The 20,130-nt window shown below is 37.3% G+C and overlaps 1 protein-coding gene across 2 annotated transcripts in view; it reads right to left on the minus strand.

Annotated features, from left to right (window-relative positions):
* Nucleotides 1–819: 819 nt before the first annotated feature.
* The window catches only part of IMMP1L (inner mitochondrial membrane peptidase subunit 1), a 36,545-nt gene continuing 17,234 nt past the window's right edge, over nucleotides 820–20,130 (minus strand). For both annotated transcript variants that reach the window (XM_086613230.1, XM_086613231.1), the window contains exons 2-6: nucleotides 19,858–19,995; nucleotides 18,968–19,056; nucleotides 17,988–18,114; nucleotides 5,737–5,847; nucleotides 820–959 (exon numbers count right to left, since the gene is read on the minus strand). In XM_086613230.1, coding sequence (XP_086469356.1) covers nucleotides 891–959; nucleotides 5,737–5,847; nucleotides 17,988–18,114; nucleotides 18,968–19,056; nucleotides 19,858–19,962 — 501 coding nt within the window. In that variant the 5' untranslated portion in view covers nucleotides 19,963–19,995 and the 3' untranslated portion in view covers nucleotides 820–890. The remainder of the gene's footprint in view (nucleotides 960–5,736; nucleotides 5,848–17,987; nucleotides 18,115–18,967; nucleotides 19,057–19,857; nucleotides 19,996–20,130) is intronic.

Consider the following 20,130-nt stretch of genomic DNA (forward strand, 5'->3'; position numbering starts at 1 on the left):
TAAACAACAGAGTAGCTTCTTTCAGTCTCAGTCTGTACCAACTATACCTTGGGCCCTACCTCCTAGGTTAAATCCTTTTAACAGCTCAGATGACAAAATTTAATCAGGAGGCATACATGTGAGAATGCTTTGAAGGTAATGAAGAGTAAGGTGCATTAATGGGAAAGAGGAACATTTTCTATTTCTATGCTAAACATTTAACTTCATCAAATCCTCATAAGGACTTGAGCCTTGGGAAGAGGTGGCAGAGACTCGCAGATCTAACAGGCCAGTTGTCTTGGTACTAAGTAGCTGGACTGTAACAGTACATCTACAGTAACTTTTCAGCTTGGAGCAGGAGCACATTTTGAATTGACTCCATCTGAACAAATGTGGACTTCCTTCCTTAGATGAAAAATAACCAGGAAGTGAGGCTCTGACCCCCACTGGGCATGGCACTAGAGCCAGTTTAAGGAAAACCCTACAAAACACATACAAGTGACCAGCAGGATCCAGAAGCCTGCGGTTACTGTTTTCAGTTCCAATCGTAGCATGCCACACTACTTGCTAATGTAGGTATAGCCTGCACATGGCTCTGGATGTGTGACAAGATAATAGTTCATTGCACTTTTTTCATCCCTTGTTAATGGTCAATGCTAACCTTGGCTTGTAGTGAAAACCAAAACTTTCTAATAAATCCAAGCACTTACTGTGAATAGCCAGAGGAAAGAGAGTAAGAGTCATGTCATTTCTGTTGATGACAGCAGTATATTGTTCCTATTTTCAAGTTAGATGTAATCTCAGAAAGAGACATCTTTGTCAAGTAATACTTGTGTTTATTCTTAACAAAAATAATTCCATTGATTTTAGTAGAAAATATTATGAAAGCTGGCAATAGTCACTTAAATCTATTAATCATCAAGAAATCTGTGGCCGTTGGGGCTTGCACGTAGAAATCCGAAGTCATTCAGAGGCCATATCTGTAAAATAAAATACAGTTACAAGAGATTTTAATCACAATTCAAAGTTCAGTATTTTCATTTGTTATTGTTGTAATTGTTTCATAAACTGCATAATTTTTTAGCTCTTTGGTTGACACGGTATATGAAGTTTTCTTACCTGGGTGCTACTTTTACTAGGAGCAATACTACTATATATCAGGAGTAACCATCATTCTGTAGTGGCCGGAGACACTACTAATTTATACACAGCATGCTTTGCTATGGAGAGCCTCACAAATTACATTTTTTTTCAGCCTTGGAAATTCACTTCTAGAAAATATCTTTCAAATTCAACATTTTCTTGCTTGTAAACCTCTTAACAACTTAAAGACAAAGTATATATTTTTTTGATCCATCAGGAGAAGAAAGAATGCCACGAGTTCTGTCACTTCTATTTTCAAGATGAGCATTTAAACTGCAAACACCAAACCTTGGAACAAAATTCTATACGATTATAGGTAAACTTATACCATACAAAGAGGTATAAAGGGATGGAGTGTCTGCCACCGTCAGGGGCTCTCAACCAAGGGGTTCCTCTGAGAACGGGTCTACTGTGTGGAAAAAGGTGTAAGTATAAGCACAAGTGTCAGAATGATGCTCTCACCATTAAGAAAAAACTTTCTCTCCAGAAATAAACCATATCATTGTTTGTACTAGTGCATGCTCCCAGGAGTACTTTCCTCTGAACATTCACTAATTACATGTAGGCTGGTCTTGGATGCAAAAAAAAGTAATAGGGAATCAAGGACATTCTTCTACACTTTGTCCTTTGTCTCCCTTAAGTGCCTGTGTCTCTTCACAACACGTTTTTTAAAGATAGCACGAGGGGATCAGCAGGAAGAATGGAAAGAGATGATGTTGAAGAATGAATGCCCTCTGTGGCTTTAATCCCATAAAAATCTCACAGGCGCTGCTCAAGATGAAGTGACCTGGACAGAGAAAGATGATGCACTACCTTGTTCCCAAAGCATCTGCCATTATGTTTATCTTATCTTGCTCGTTTTTCCTTAGAATTTGATCTTAAGAAAGGTATGGAACACCAATTTACTCTAACTGAGTTCATGGAACAGCCACAGCACAGAAGGTGCCTTTGCTGCTTTCTGCGTAGAGTGAAAAAGTAATTTTCTCAGTTTAAAAGAAACAGCACAGTGCCCAGGTTCAATATTTCAAACCCCATGACTTGTCCCCAGTGCTAAAGACAATGACAGAAGAGGCAGAGGCAGTTAAGGATGGGCGTAGCAAGACGTAGCATCAGCTTACTACTATATTGGGACCATGCACTGCTAGAAGCTGCTAGACTTGCCTCTGTCATGCCCCTTACAGCACCGTGCTCAGTTGGCATCAGTTGGATTGTGCCTGGGCCCTCAGGACAACAGAAGGATGAGTCATTCTCAGGACCTCAAGTTCTGTGGATCTGAAAAAGGCTTAAAGCTCTCTTGTGCAAGTATCTTAGAAAATATATGTCTTTTTTGGCATGTGCAGTTAGGGAAGAGCAGGAGGAACATCTGCTGATACACAGAGGTAACGTCTTGTCTCTATGTGCGTATTAACCTGGGAGCTATTTTAAGTTTCACACAAATATATAGAGATACAAACCAACAGACAGCTATTTGTGGAATTCACAAATATATATGGAATTCAAGGCTCTCCAGAGGGCCTACACTGGCTGCAGGCTGAGTGTCAAGTCTTTGTTTGGCCTCATAGGCAAACAGGAGCAAAGGGAACAGGAATAACCCATATTACAAATCTAAAATGATTCGAGTAAAGGCCCAGAGAAGGACATCTCTAAGGCCATTCACTACAGCACAAATCTCGTTTCAGGCAACTCAAATCACACCTATTGCAACTTGACTTTCAGTGAAAGTAGTCAAATTTGTTTTAAATATTGTTTTGACAATTTAGTTTCAAATTCATCACAGTAATCTTAGTGGTAGAGTTAGAATGAAAATGATGTTATAATTAGTCTGCGTGAAGAAGAGAATGTGAGAAACAATACTCATGGCTGGAAAGGAGATGGAACGAGCCTCTGTGAAACAAAAACATGCCACTGTGTGTAGTAATTCCCAAGTCTTTTAAAGTTATGACAGAAGTTGACTGTGACTTTGTCGTTCAAACTGGCTAGTCCAATTAGCAGCCATTTCCCCTTGCCCTCTTTGGTTTGGCCTACATAGATTTGATCTGATGGATGGGGGATAAATGGGGCTAACTTGCTCTTTTGAAGATAGGCTCCATGTCAAAAATAGACCTGTAGTGTAAGTGCAGGGAATGCAAGGGATATCCTACCTAGGACAGGATGAAGCATGAGTTCTGTCAAAGTGAAACTGCCTAGGCTTTTACTGAATTTTTAGCTACTTTGATTTCAGTGGCCTTTTTATGAAACGAACTTGTCTCTCACAGAGGCAGGGAGGAAAAGAGGCAAATATAATCAAGTATCATTATTTCTGTATGGGTTAAAAACTAGTGTACCAACACTGACTGAAAATCTTAGGTCTAAACTTCACTGATGATAAGCTACTGAGAGAACTAACATTTATGTTTTGCCAGGAATAGGCTGCCTACACAAACTCTTTTGTTTTGAAATCCGTTACATCCAAATTAGATTTGTTTTTTTGCATCCATTACTAAAAATATAACTTTGTATTCAAAGGCACTTTTGCATCTGCTTCTCCGCACTCCACTTTAAGATAAGGCCACAGAAGCTTCCATTCTTAAGGCAGTAAAAGATTTTTCTTGAAAGAGAAGCCGAACCTCTAGTAGTCTAACCTTAAAAAGCACACATAGGTTTCTTGGCAAGTAAGTGGTCTACTAATTAGCTACCACCATGCAGACTAGCTGTATTCTGCTGCCTTTCACTGTAATGTTCAGTAGCAACATACAATACAATAGTAAGATCACTGTATTCTAAAGTGAATTACCATAAGCAACTGAAACTATAAATACTCATTTTGAAGAATAAACTGATTTTTGCTTTTGTTAGACACCATATACTTAAATCTCATTAAAATGTTAATAATCAGTACTCTATGCACCATCATAAAACAACTGCTCTAAAATTTGGTTAAATAATTATTTTGATTAAGTATCAAATGATTGCATACTATCTTTTTAAACAGACAATATTCTGGAGTCCTGAAGTATTTCTTCCATATGTAATATCTGCCTGTAAGTTCCCTTCATTTTACAGAGTTTACTGCTTGCTAAATTTAGGGTTCAGTCCTGTCCGTGACTTCATTAAAGTCTCTCAAACATCTTCCTTGTTGGGGTACAAGCTGGACACGAATTTATTGCTGTGGAGAGATACTGTGAATAATTATGCCTGTCCACGTACATAGGTTCTCAATATATACGTTATTTGCTAACAGTCCCCTTAAAGTAGTAAACAGCAGTTTTTCTATACTAGTACATCAGTTGGAGAATTTTTTTTTCGGTTAGATTACTAATACCACATTCTTATTAAGAAGGCTGTCAGCATGTTAGCATCATTTGTATTTTAGCAGTTAATGATCCAAGATAAAACGTGGGTCATAAAAATAGCCCTATATGAAATCATCATTTTTTCCTCAGGAGTACCTGGTAAGTCAAACAACACAGAGAAGGAATGGAGAGCACCCAATAAATACTAGGGAAGAACTAAAAGCAAATACTACGCAGAAAGAACAGAGGTCAGACAGAACTTGGTGGTGGGGCTGAGGGGGACATGTTATTTGAGGTTTAGTAAGCAATTAGTGATTATGGCCAATAGCCCAATAGCTGCAAAGTTTTTTGAAAAGTCCTAAGTTGTTTAATAAAAACTGTAAATTAAGTATGTAAAACTTTGTTAAATTGGAAAATTCTAGTCTTTCCTGTGCATGTAATACAAATATGCTACATTATGTTTTTGTGGATGTGCTGCAATACTTGGAGAACAGCTTCCAAAACCGTTTTTTATTGCTCTGAATGGCACCATTTTAAATCTAGCTTTCTAAAAGCTGGTGCATAAGTCTATAATACATACTCCCTTGTTTCGTAGATTAATCTTTCTATGCAGATAAAATTGTGTTAGTTTCTTCTTTTTGGTAAATGAGTAAATAATGCAGATAATATGAAAAAGTAATTTAGTGTGAAATAAAGCTGTGGAATTGTTGAAACAGAAGGAGAAGGAACCATGTTTATATAATACAATATTAATTTGAAGCATTTTTTTCTCAATAGAAATGTGGAAAATCGCAGTGGCACAGATTTGACTTCACTGTTAAGGCTTTTTCTCAGACTTAGTTTAAAAAGCAGCAAGGCCAAGTCTACATGTCTGAAGTATGTATGCAAGTCCTAGAAAGACAACCTTTTCCTCCATTTTGTGTTTTGAACTATGGAACTGCGCTTCGCAAATTACAACAACAGTGAAATATGGAGCTGCCCTTTTCTACCATTTTGCAGAGGCAAGAATCCATTTAAGGATGGAATGTATATCCGTGCAGCAGGGTGTATGTGTGTGTACGTTTGTGGTTTTACCAGATTTGGATTTGCTTGAAAAATAATTCATTAAGTTTTCAGAGGCAGTGACTGCTCACAGAGTGCTACTCAAAAAACAAGTATTCCCTCAAAAAAAACATGACAGCTGTTGAATTATCCTCTTACAGCAAGTGGCCTGTGTGTTCAAGGTTTCCTTAAGATTTGCTTTGGCCAGACAGTTAAGGAGGCAAGTTTTAACACCTAACACCCACCCAGGCATTAAAAATGTATTAATGCAACTATTTTTAGATCCTATAAATATATATACCTTAAAACAAATGCGTCCTCTTATCAGTCCGTAAGGAACAGGTCCATAGCACCTGGAATCTGTAGAATTCCTGAGATTATCACCTTCTAACCAAACATGTCCTTTGGGCACCTATGATTGAAATGTAAAAAGAAAATAGACTAGAAAGGTATCAAGCATAGTTTGCCTTATATTTTCCGATTTCTGCATTCTGTATTTCATGACTGTATAATGAACTCATTTTTTTCTTGAATCTAGTAAGACACAGTGCCAGATTTGGAGGGATGAGGAGCGCTCCAAAGTATCTGTTCTATCGTGTGCTCAAAAACCAATGGTTTGCAACAAAAAATCCAAAATGAAGATGTAAGAGGTTAGGCTAATGTGACAGGGTCATTAATTTAATAGACTTCAAAAGAGGTCATTAGGATGTTGACTGAAAATCTGCCCTCCTGTCGCAGTAACAGCATGAACAGGGCAGCCACACACTCATCAACATCCTGGGGCCAGCACCAAGGCTAGACCTGTTAGTAGACTCATGATGAACTAACTGGTAATTGATTGTGACATCAATTACGAATAATCTCATCATTTTATCGGAGTAGGCTTGTCAAAGTTCTAATTAAGATCACAGTTCATTCTATGTGCAGGCAGAATCCACAACACATTATATTGCAATAATGATGATCACAAAACAGCAAATCCCTTTTTATAATTTGAAAATTAACGATGGTGACCTTATACTATATGACAAAGACCTTTCATTGCCTATATATATTATGCATTAACTATATTACATACCATAGATTCATGGCATTTTCTGACTGACCTAATGACAAAATAAGAAATAGCAACATAGCTGTATTAGTTACCCAAATAAGGGTATAAAGCTTTCATAGATGAAAAAGTCGCTACTATAAGTCTTAAACTAAGATTTCCGCTTGGAATATACAACACTATTTTGATATGGTTTTTAAAAAAACATTTCAGATATAAATAACCTGTTACAAGTTACCAAATAAAATACTTAATAATTATTTTTCTAATACATTTTTGATTCTAAAATTCTAAACCAGACTGAAAATTTAAAAGTATCAACATATTCTCAATCTAGATAATATTTAATGTAGACTTTTAATACACATTTTTCCAAAACCAAGTATGTACTTGAAACATTACTATGCCCATAATTCAGAGAAAAGAAAAACAAACACAAAAATTCAAATGAAACTCAGAGTTTGAGCAGTGTAAACATTAATGTTTTAGAAATAAGCCAGATGAACTCATAAATACAATAGTCTACACATACAGAATTCAAGGATAACAGACTAAACAAAATAAAATACCACTTTAGTAGTAAAGTCTGGATGTAAACCATTAAGAATAAAACCAGGTCCCTCAGATAAACATTTGAGGAAAATGCAATTGACAGGTAATTGTTGGTACTTAGAGGTATCTGGCCAGGTAACACTTATTGAGCCTTGCCTTTAAATAAGCTTTTGAGGCTCTTGCTTAGTCATGCTCCTGCCTGCCTGGTATCACCCTAGGATCTGAGGATAGCCCCGGGAGTCCCTTCGTTAAGCTGTGGCAGACCTATAAGCCACAGATTAAGAACCAATAGTTTGTCTCTCACAGTAGCAAAAAGAGATACTCATCGTGGAAAGCATATGTGAGCATGTCCATCTTCTCCCAGCCCCCACCCTGTATTTCTCTGGTATCCAGGAGAGGTGCTTCAGGCATGTCAGAGGACACATGTCCCTGCTGCAGCATTTTAGAATCTGTATGTGGAGCTGTAGACCAGCAATATGTCTAAATCCTTTTGAAACCTACTGTCTCCTTCCACAGTCTCCTGTATAAAGGAGTGCTTCCTTGGTTGTTTGAAACTGATCTGCTAGTTCTATCAAGGTCCTTTACTTTTTCTCCCAGTCCTTCAACACAGGAATGCCATATTCAGCTTGTCTGCCACCTTTGTTATTTTGTAGGCTTATCGGATTGCTGGCATGTGCATGGAAGAGCTTTCTCTGGGAAGGCCAGTTGGTTTCAGCCAGATGACTTTTGCTCTCCTCTTACCCAAGCAGCTTTGCAAACAAAATAACAATGAAAAGTCAATTTAAAATAAATAATAAAAAAAATAAATTCTATTCAGGTTTAAATGACCTGTATAGTATATACATCTCATCACATGTGGACATATGTCTATGATAGGTCTTCATTTGAGAAGGTACTGACATTCCTCTTTTCCACAAAAATCCTGTGGTATACAGCCTAGTTAGAATGTTCAGCAGCAACTGTTAGGTTAGTTGGATATTCACCTTCACTTATGTGGAGTGTACTCCCCTGAGGCATTCACTGTGTCCGCATCTTACATGAATTTGTCTTTCAGTTGCATACTACAATGCAAAGCAGCGTTCTGACCTTTCTGGTGCAAACTCTCCTGTCCAGCATCTAACAGAATTACAAATCATCCCTCAGACTACTGTCATTTGGAAAGACTATCTCAGCAAATATCCAAAAAGGAGAAGCATGAATTACTATGAAAGGAAGATTTTTTAATGAAATAAAAAAGGAAACTTACATTAACGTTTCACATTTCTGAAAAAGTGTCACTTCTTGCAACATGCTACTGTTTCATGCACAGGACACCACCAGCTCCCCTTCTACTTTACTGGTTCCCATGCTCGCTCTCTTTCCCCTAACCTGAAGCAGCTCATCTGTTACTATGTGAAATAAGGACCCACTCATAACACAAGTATATCCGAACACTTCTAGATCTTCCCATCTTTCTTCCATGCTCCAAAAGTATAAAAAATAAAGTGCTTTTGCCAGCTGTGGCATATCACTTACTTCTTCTAATACTACTAATAATTACTTGTCTAGACAAGATGTTCATAGTTTGCATTCCAAATAGAACATTAGCAATGAAGTATGTTGCTACATCCTGAAATTCACCACTTATGGTAACTTTCATAGTTCTCCATTGAAGGCATGACAGGACCCTATACTTCTAAATTTGTCATTAAGAGTACTGTCACAATGTATGATTCATCTAGAGATAATACAATCTAATACCTTTGTATGGTGCCTGTCCATCATCTAGGCACTTCACTACAACCTAGAATTAAGACAAGCAATAAAAATCACATGAATTACTTGAAAATGTAAAACCAAATACCAGTGACAGGCCATAATCATTAATTAAAAAAAAAAAAAAAAGTTGTTTACTCTCCTTTGAAATAAAGGCTAAAGCCAGAATCCTTCAAGGGTTTACGCACCAACCGATTTCTAGACCACATCACCGATTTCAGTGGGATTACTCACATCGAGTAAAGTTAACTTTGAGTATCAACCTTTGCAGAATCAGGACCCAAACTGAAATGCCTCAAAGCTATGCAAGCACAGTAGCAGGGAACAAGATAGATTTTTAACCAAAAGAAAAACATAACTACTGAAAACTTGTATTTGTAGTAAGAGTATATTAATTACACACCAATAGGCTGCTACTGCCAAAAATCCCAAGGCAACGGAAAAGCCACTCGCTTCACAATTCACAGTGTTGCGTTTTGGTATCTACGGGCCACAGACCTCTTAGACAAAGTTAATTGTATCTAAGAAGTACAACTGGAACCACAGTTACCATTACTACACACAGAAAGATTGTGATACAAAAAATACTGACAAAGAGTGCCAGAAGCATTTAACTTAGGCTGGGCATTTCAGTTTTGCCACACACACAGGCCCGAACTAAGACGTGAGAGTCTGACAGCAACTGAATTTTCACATAACGAGTGAGTCACACGCAAAACCAGCAGTTCCACAGCAGTGCAGGTTCCTGCGAAAACACGCTGCCTCCCATCGTCTGCAGACTCTTCTCTTTGCCTCAGCAAAAGGGTCACTCGTTTTGTGCAGATTATCTGAGGATTTATTTCCAAGGAACAGCAGTTCTCTGGCAGAACTGGTTATCTGAGGTGCAGTTTAGGTGCATGAGAACACAGGGTGCTGAGCAGACACGTGACTCTTGTCCCTTCTCCCTTCCGAGGCTCTCAGGGCTCCAGCACAGGAGCAGACAGACCAGAAGAGCAAGATTATCATTTCGAACAACTGAGCTTGTAGCAGTAGCTTGTTCTGTTTCAGATCAGATAAATAAGCATCTTTCACTGCAACAAACTGGCCAAATTTGCAGGGCTGTTGTCATTTACTCAGCGGTATAGTTAACTGAAGTACGGGTGAGATATCTGATGCATACTTACTAGCGTAAAACATTAATTTACATAAATGGGCAGGGGGGAATCAAGAAACAATTATATCCTTTTGGTCTTTTTACATGACGCCAAACTTTAAGAAATCTCACTAACTTCAAAACCAAGAGATGAGATGCCTGCACGGCATTAACTGGCATACTAGAAAACTAATACACTGCAAATAAGATTAACAGATTAAATTGTCTGCCTCAAAAATACCCCCAAACCCAACTAAATGAAAATAGGCTTTTGTGGTTTGGGTTAGTTTTTTTGTTTTGGTGAGGTGGGGTTTTTTTTGGTTTGTGATTTTGGAGGAATTGTAGGGGGAAAGGTACTAAAGATGGAGAAACAGGGATTTTTAATAAATAAGTGGAGAATTATAAACATGAATCTTGCAATCTCCCCTTTTGGAATTCCAAGCAGTCTGTGTTTGTCCAAGAACATCAGCATGTACAATCAGCTGGCAGTAGATGAAGTTTGAACTTTCGTAAGGTCACAGGTATTCACATCACCTCCAGCAATATCAAAGTTTCAAACTTAAGAAGAACTTTAAATCTTTCCCATCTTTTCTTTTCAGTTCAGAGGCTTCCTTCTTGAGCTATGATAAGAACTAATCTCAGTGCTGGACAAAAGAATAAAGTCTGCAAGTTCTCATCTATCCCTACTAAGGTCTATTTAAGTGCCTCCTACTTTGGTACAAGCAACAAATGTAATTGCTTCATGGCCTGCGGGTGTTCATTTAACAAAAGAAGCTTTTGTGAATAAACCACAGGTGTTACCTTTCTTGATTAAAGTGAAATATGATGAAAGAATCTACAATATCAAATGACAAATTTACGAAATACCAATTAAATTGCCTTATTTAAGTAAAGTGCATCTAGTTAGGATAAAATACACACCATAGAAATGTGGAAGTTTGTTTTATCATTCTATACTTAAAGTCTCATACAACTATTCCTTAATCCTTTATTTATTAATTCAGAACCAAGAGCAAGTAATGCTTAACAGATACTCTTTTTTAATGATCCAGTTGCTCTAGGCACCATTTATGTAGGCTTATCACAACTGATGTTCATATTAAGGTTGTCATCGATATAAACCCCAGCAACATTAATTAGCTCAATATTTTCAAAATCAGCATAAGGATTTACATTTCCTTTTTTGTGCTGGAAAAGCCACAAAATGGTAGCAACCACATTGGAACTTTAATAACATAGCAGATCTTAAATCAACATCATCTAAGTCTCACTAAAAGGCTGAATTATCTGGAATTTAATACTTCTTAAAGGAATATAAGAGAATGAACTTACCTTAAATTCACAGGGGCTTCCAAATATCTTAGCATTTTCCTTTTACTTATTGAACAGTTTAAGCTGCTTATGACTAAGACACCATGTACTTGGCCCGGTTTGTTTAAATACACATATTAAAAAGAATAAATTATGACCTCAGTCCAGATTATTATAAGAAAAGATGACAATGAAACACTAATAGGTTTTTATACAGAAATTAAACTCACTGTGATGAAATATTTACATTATGAATTCACAAACCTCCTAGCTACATTTAGGAACCCCTGAAAAAAATACAGAATATTTCTGTGATTCATTGGTCTAGACTATTATTAGCTTTCTTGCTTTATAGAAGATTGGTATTTTGGAAGACAGTGTTGATTACAAATCCAACAATGATTACTTAGCAGTTTGCACAGACTTTTCTCACAGCAATCATTAAGAAGGATTTGATTCTTTTCTTCTCCAGAAAACAGATGATGTAAGAGGGTCACCCTAAAGTATAGGTTTGAGAACAAAAAACCTACGGATTCAAACTCCAACTGGAATTTACTGGTTAAAACACAAAACCCATTAACATCACTGGTATGCCCTGGACAAAGGCATACCTGTACAGAGTGATCTAGCTAATAAGCCTGGTAGCAACAATGGCTGATAAATACTCTGAGCAGGGTTAAGGAATCTTAAAAGTATCATCTGCCAGCTCCATCAGGAGTGATCTAAGTCTCTGCTAATCAATCTAAGGCCTCAGCTCTGCATGATCTCATCAGTCGGAAGGCCTTAGCTAGTATGTATAGAGGAGGAAAAAAAAATGAAAGGACTTCAGTGAGTCCTTGAGTAGTTGGTTTCATCGTCCTGAGCAGCTTCCTAGAAATTATTACTCAACTTGGAGCAGAGGAATAACAGAACCATAAAATCTTGGAGGTTCAAACTGATCTGACAAGTACAGCCAAGACAGTATTCCACAGAGGAAAAGCATCTAGTGCTATCAAGTCAGAAATGAGTTACCTTGAAAGAACTTTTTCTCAAATCAACAAGGAGCCTTCTTTATGGTTTTCTTTCAGGAATGAATTAGCTGAACAGAATAGCCAGGGCAACATGTCAGAGCCTGGCCAGCGCCCTCCCCCAGCCTGGTGTAGCTGGCCTGCACTCAAGACCAGCTGATACAGTGCAGCTGTCTCATCTTGATTCAGACTGTTGGGAAGAAATAGCTGTTTGGGAAACGAGACGTAAGAGACCTCGGTGGGAGCTCATTCAGGAGCTGCATTTAAGCTGAGCCTCTTCCTGCTGTCCTATGCCTGAGCTGTGGTGTAGGCATGCCCATGTCTGGCAAGTCATCTCCCTGATCCCACAGGCATAAGGATAAGCTATGGTGAAAAGTACCAGTCAGTGCTGTTAAGTTAAGCCACTCATATATTCTTGAAATACCAAACAAAACTGCAAAGGTAAAAAGACCAGTCCACTTGAGCAGAAGAAACCCTGGCAACATTGGGAAGTAGATTGATACAATTCTTTATGTTTCTTTTCCCTTGAATAATTTAGTTTTGACGAATCAGTGTTGATTTAAAATTACTTCTCAGAAAATTCAAGATTAGCTCTAGTCATGAACTCTCTTCACTGAGACATAGAGGGATCTGCAAACTGAACAAATCCACAAACTAAACAAATATGCCAAATCACTTCTCCTTTCCCACCAGACCTTTAGCATACCTGCTGTTTAAAATTATGGCATAACTTCCTCTCCAGCCTCCAGAACACTAGAACTAAGGAGAAGAAGAAAGAGTAAGATATTAAGTAAGATATATGAACGAGTCCAGAGGAGGGCCACGAAGATGATCCGAGGGCTGGAGCACCTCTGCTATGAATACAGGCTGAGAGAGTTGGGGCTGTTCAGCCTGGAGAAGAGAAGGCTCCGGGGTGATCTTATAGCAGCTTTCCAGTACCTAAAGGGGGCCTACAGGAAAGCTGGAGAGGGACTTTTTCCAAGGGCGTGTAGTGATAGGACAAGGGGCAATGGATTTAAACTGAAAGAGGGCAGATTTAGGTTAGATATAAGAAAGAAATTTTTCACTGTGAGAGTGGTAAGGCAGTGGAACAGGTTGCCCAGAGAAGTTATAGATGCCCCATCCCTGGAAGTGTTCAAGGCCAGGTTGGATGAGGCTTTGGGCAACCTGGTGTAGTGGAGGGTTTCCCTGCCCATGACAGGGGGGTTGGAACTAGATGATCTTTAAGGTCCCTTCCAACCCTAACCATTCTATGATTCTATGATTAAAACTTAGATTACTGACATACTAAGCCATGAGTGTAACCTAGCTATTAAGATTCTAAGGACAAAGGAAGAAGAACTAGTGTTTTGAGAACTTTATTTTTAATTGTTATGTAGGATATTTTGAAGAGACTATCCAGTGGTACTGAGCACTGTGAAACGTCAAACCACTTTTCAGTGTCTTATGTTGTGCGTCCAAAATTGGTGGTACTGTCTAGCGATCAAGATATTGTGTTGTTTACATTAACATTACGTTATTCTTAGTACCCAAATAATATTCTTACTGCATTTGAGAAGGACTGTTTAAGAGTTAATAGCACTGCCTAAGACCACTTCTCTGATCTGCAAACACAGTAAGATGCATTATCTTCAGAATTATGTTAGCTCTAGAGTTAACCACAGGATGAAGAGATGCCATCTCCGCAATGAACCTCATTTTAGCACAAGGTAAACATACTTCCCCCACATCAGCTAGTCTCGCAGCATTAGTGGTGTGTTGTGATTGATTACCAGCAGAGTGTTGCTGAGATATGGATTTGTATCTCAGCTTTTTATCACTATGACTTGCAAAAGGCAGTTCCTTATTTACAGACTCTAGCTGTATTAAGTGACATTATTAGGTACTACTTTTGTTTAAGTGATACAAAGGCTTAGCATATTGGTGGTTTATGACATACAAGCTGTTTTAATCTGATGACTTACCCCTCACTTTTTCAATTTGTAAATAGGAGCTGCAGCACAAGAACATATGGTACTAAAGAAATTAAAGCTAAAGTAAATGGCATTAACACAAATTCAAATATAACAATAGGATACTCAATCTGAATTATAAACCTGGACCTGTATTAAGACTTTTAAAAACAGGAAATAAAAAACTAAATATGAAAATTAACCTTTCAGGTGCTTTTTTTTAAAGGCCGTTTCAGGGGTTTACTGTCATTGAGTAATTTCCTTATTAACCCTAATTATTTAGATCTTATAGTTAAATAAATTAATCAGTAAAGATATTTTTTAATAATTGAAACTAGGTCCGAGTGCCACATTACTAAAAATTAGTAGTTTACCTTTTTTTAACTTTTAGGTTCATACCACATTGCTTATGATACAGTAAAAATGTTATGCATTCTTAAATGTTTATTACAGTAGATACACTTGCTTCTATCTATAAACACCATCATTGAGAACAAAGCCAAAAAAAGAGCCCAGAAAAACTGCCAGCCTAGTGCTCATATTCCATACCAAATATCATTAAAAAGGCAAGGAAAAGAAAAATTACATTTTCCTAACTTTGTAATACTATAGCAGCTTACTCAAAAAAGGATTTTCATTATCCTTTTTATGTAAATAGGAAGATTCCCCTCATTATTATTATGCAGAGAAACTCCAACCTCTAGCATGTGAAACATCATGTCCTATGAAGGGTCCAAAGTAAAGACATTCCTAATGTACTTAAGTTTTAATTTAAGCACGTGCTTAATTTATAGCAATAAATTTGATATGTTGGATTAGTTCCATCAGCTTATAATCCAACAATGATTCCATCAAAGACAGTTTTTTTGGTACAGCCTTACACTTAATGCACACTGACAAAAATAATTTTTCTCATACGATGTATTACTTCAGCTAAGTATAGCAGAAAAAGTATTTTAATACCACTATAAAGACTTTCACACAACTGCCACTGCTATACTGCTTTTCTACTCAACTGAAATATCTCTTTGCATAAAAACTTATTCAACTTATATATTATTTTTTTATTTTTCATTTTTATTACAGCTTGGAAAGATGGTTTGGTGGGTTTTTTTAATCTACAGCTCTCTACTTGGTTGTTTGCAGCAGTAAAGTATCTCATCTATGCAATTTTACAGAGCAAATTGTAAACAGAGTTCTGCATTCTCCTATCTATATATATATAAGCCATCCCGAGAAGTATATTCATGAATGAAACAGTATTGGAAGCAGGATCCGATTTTGGCGTTCTCTTAAGGCTTCAGAGTAACAGTCATGTATGATAATGCTTCTAAGCACAAAAATCCCTAGTTTGAAATCTGTAAAATATGCCAACACTTACATTGACACAGTCAATGCAGACTAAGCACAATTCCTACTAACATGACTATAAGGATTCTCCTTTTGAGGTGAGAAGAGAAGGAGCTGCTTAGAGGTGGTTTCACTCTCTGCTGTGTGAAGTATGTTGTACTGCCGTTAATCTGACATCTCCAGTAACTGGCTAACTCATAATACCTAACCATTAGTTGGCAAATACCAGCAAAGAATGAAGCAGGGGTTCATATCCTTAATTCGATGATAATAATTCTGACATCTGATACTTTGTATTTACTGCAGTAGCGCAGTGATTCACTAAAATAGGGAATCTATTAGACAATTACATAACAAAGACACATACCACTTTTTCCTTTCTCCAAAAAGAACAATTTACTTGGTGAATAATCCAGTGTAAATTATGAGCATAATGTGCAGGTATCTATGTTGAGAATATATGCTTCTGTAAAGGAAGTGTCTCCTGAACAGATGGAAAGATGTAGCTGTTCAACAACCACTAAAGACAGGAGGAAAACAGATATGCACTAACAACTGAAAGCACTTCCATTTAGATCCTTTCTCCCCTTAGACACAAGTTAGGATGTGAGAACTAAGAAAGTTTGCAAGTCACTTTGCTGTATTTCCACACATTAGCCTTTATGAAAAACATACACAGGAAAATAGGAAATGGGCTCTACATTCCTCATCCTCTCAGACTCCTTACATTTTATATTGAAATTGAAGACAGAAATCTTACACCTAGGGCAGAAATTGTTCTTCTGGATATTCATTTGATTACCTCAGGGTTTCCAGAAAGGCTGGCATCCTTTTAAGTACAAACCTTTCCTGAACTTCATTTTCAAGACTCAAGACGTCTTAAGCGAAGAATGACATGCTCAGAGAAACTCACTTTGCATCTTCCATCAGTGCACACAGAATTCATTTTTTCATTTAAGGTCATTTTTGCTCTGGGCAATTTATATTTCCCCTAAATCACTACTCCCATAGGAGCTAGCAAATTTCTTCAGCTTGGTAAGAAAGGTGGGGATATGTGGGGCAGGGGAGGGCATGTCAGTTGGTTTTTTCCTTAGTTAAACAGTAACACAATTTTATTTATGGAAAATTTAAACGCTCTGTGCTCCCCTTCAAAACATAACAGAGAATGAGTCCCTTCTTTCTGTCCATGAGTGACAGAATTGTGAACAGAAGCTCCAGTGGCACTTGATCAGAAGGGCAGATTAGAGGCAGATGCCTGAAATGTCTTGCCTCAACACCAGAGTAGAAGAAACAACAAATTCAGCGCCTCGGAACAGGGTATGAATTATATCCTTGCTTTCTGGTCCTAGGTCTTGACTAAATCCAGACACTGAATCTAGACACAGTGTTGACAAGAATTTTGCCATCAATATGAATAAGGACAGACTCCACTTCAGCTGTTCAACACAAATGAAGCAACGGTACCTGAAGGCATCCTGGTGAAGTTGGCTGTCTTTATGGTAGCGCAACTCTTAAAGGATTTATCTATCACAAACTGTAGCTGGCTGCAAGGAGCATTCCACAAAATTCTCTACCTTCAAAGCTACAGGCCTGAGAGTAATCCTTCTTAACGGAAATTATGAGGATGACATGGATATGAATGGGCAACAGAGTATCTTTCTTTTAAGATTCAAAACACCTATGCAAAACCTGACGTCTCCACAAGGTGCTGAACAGAGGTAATGGTCAAATATGCTTTCGGGAAAAAAGCACTTTCCTGTGGCCATGATTTCTGATTATTTTTCCAATGATAGCCTAAAAGGAAGATGCTGAAAACATTTTGTCACAAATCTTTCCAAACTTAACAGTGTTAAATCTGTCTGCACAAGGACAAGTGAGCATTAAGAATATTTTTTTCCCTTTTATTTCATCTTGTTACCTGACTTTTTGGACAAGTTAGAAAAATTACTACTTTTCCAACCATACTCAGAAAAATTAAAATATTGTTACATTGAAATATAGAGATACACTGAAGTATAACTTTGAAAGCAAAATCCTCAAAGCCACTGTAGAGACAGAATCTGCACTTCTTTGTGTTTAAAATACAGAAACAGTTTTGCCTTAAGACCAAGCCCTTGAGTCTGCCATCTGTACTGCACTTTATGCAGAGAATTTGAGAGTATTCTTCAAGGGAAGAAGACCTAAGCAAAGGGCAGAGCAAAAGTATCACCTGCCTACACATCCTACAGAGACAAAAGACACTGAGAAAGACAGCTTGCCATGAACAGAGTTTACAAATTACAACATTTTACTGTACATATTCAAGAAGAAAGAATATTTTATGAACGTCATACTTGGTGATTTATGATGATACTCAAATATTGCAAATCCTTTACAGACTACCAGGCCTACTGCTTAAGTAATCATTCATTTACAAAGTAAGAAAACTCTAATACTTACATAGCTGTGACTCTTAAGGAAATCTGAAGGGTTGCTTGTGCAGACTTTATCCCCTTCCAAGCCAATTACTCTTTTACAGATATTTGATCTGGGGTCATTTGGGCTTTTCACAATTACAATATCTCCTCTGACAGGAAAAAACAGAAACAAAAATAAACAGAAGAACTCTACAAACTATTTGGCTGAATACAGGTGCATCAATGTGCATACTCCAAAAATATTCACGCACATTAAAGATAATTCCTTCTACTGAAAATTCCTGTCTACAATTTTGGATTCTTCTGTTTCACTCAGGGTGTAATTCTACACACAGGTTTTGAAGTAAATTTGGAGAGACTCGTTGTTATTTAGATTATTTATAAAACATTTAAGACTACATTTTAATTGACAAAACTCTGATGAAATTAATGACATTTAACTTGATCCTGTTGCTACATACATAGGCAACAGAACCAATTCTGTGTTCCTAAATTTATTGTCAATGTGTTCTTCCCATGAAACTTTAAATGTCTGAGTTTGTAAGACGTTGTGTTATTTTTGCCTCCTGATTATACACATTAGATTGTAGAATGACACAGTCTGTGACAAAATGGGCAAGGGCCTTGAGCCTCCTGTGCCCTACAATACAGTAATAAAATGCCATTTGATAAACGGTTCTTACACCATATCACTTCCTACAGCTTAGTTTGCAAGTAAGACAAACTGCTTAGAGAGGAGAAGTTACATTCAGACAATAGAACTGGTTTAGGAAAAAAAAAAGGGAGTTTTTTTTGGTTTTTTGGACAAAGCTGTAAAAGTGACAGACTATACCCTAAATGAATTCTGACAAGTTGTTCAATGGGCTGTATGTGCTGATTGCTTAACTTCAAGAGCACAACAAGAGGAGTTTTATGAAGAATTACGACTTAGAAGCAGAAGAATGGTTATTGACAAGCTTTGGCAAACAGAATGTAAAATCTAGTCTCAACAAAGGACCATACTTTCGAATGAAATAAAAGTGGCGGCTAAGGTTCTCCGAAAAGACAATATCAGAATTTTGAATGGTTGGTTCCATTGAAGGTCCAGAACACTGCAAATCAAAAATAAATGAGAAAAAATTACTATTTTCAATTACTTCTATCTAAAATATAATGATATTCAAATTAGTTGCTAATTAATTAGAAAAGGGCTAATGTAAAGAACAATTTAAAAAGTGAGATCCTCCAAGGAATATCTGATACAATTACACGTGAGGACAGTCTGCAGAGCACCTGTAACACTGTTACAGCTCAGTATTCACTCAGGATTGGGCTTGAACTGTGCTAGGTGCTAGGAGCCCCAAAGGATTCATTTCAGCACCTAATCTGCAGGAAATTGTTAGGAGCAGCACTCACAGCTCTGCCAGCTTACCGCTTGCTTCAGCCTCCGGAAAGGAGAAGCATCACAGAAGCTGGAAGAGCCGCTCACAGCCAAAATCTACTATATCCAGCAGCAATAATTTACTAGGTCTAGAAACAGCAAGGGGGGCCAGGGGCAGCATAAAACACCCAGAAATCCGCCCAGTGTTGAAAACAAGAACATTTCCTATGGCGTTATTAGTGACTCCAGTCTTTCTGAAGGAACGTACTCTCTGCAAAATGCTTAAGCAGAGTTTCCCATTCTCTTCAGTGGCGCCTCAAGCAGGAACTTGGCAAAAAAAAAAAAAAATGTCTAAAGTAGAAATAACTTCCATAAAGGCTAGACCTGCGTCCAAAAAACAGGCATTTACTAAACGCACTTTGAAAAAGCTGTAAAAAAAAAAAAGTAACCTGAAATATTGGCATTATCACATATAACAATTTCAGTATTATAGTTTTATTTTCTTTTAAATGGCATGAAAATGAAAAGTTACCACAACAACTCCTCCAAGGTACTCAAAGGCACAATGCGCTATGCAGCCATATTGCACAGTGTACCCAAGAAATCGAAAGGTTTTTCCTAGGACATTGCGAAGCATGGTACGGTGTTACGTCGTTCAGCTGGTTCTAGTCTATAGTGAAACAGAAAAATATCATTCATTTGATAACAACCTAACATTTACAAAACTATCTTTTGTATCTAACAACTGATGGACAATATTTTTTTTTTTTTGAAAATTAATAAAAACTGGAAAGCTGTAATCCTG

This window comes from Tauraco erythrolophus, chromosome 6 (genome assembly GCF_009769465.1).
Source record: "Tauraco erythrolophus isolate bTauEry1 chromosome 6, bTauEry1.pri, whole genome shotgun sequence".
Classification (NCBI taxonomy): domain Eukaryota; kingdom Metazoa; phylum Chordata; class Aves; order Musophagiformes; family Musophagidae; genus Tauraco; species Tauraco erythrolophus.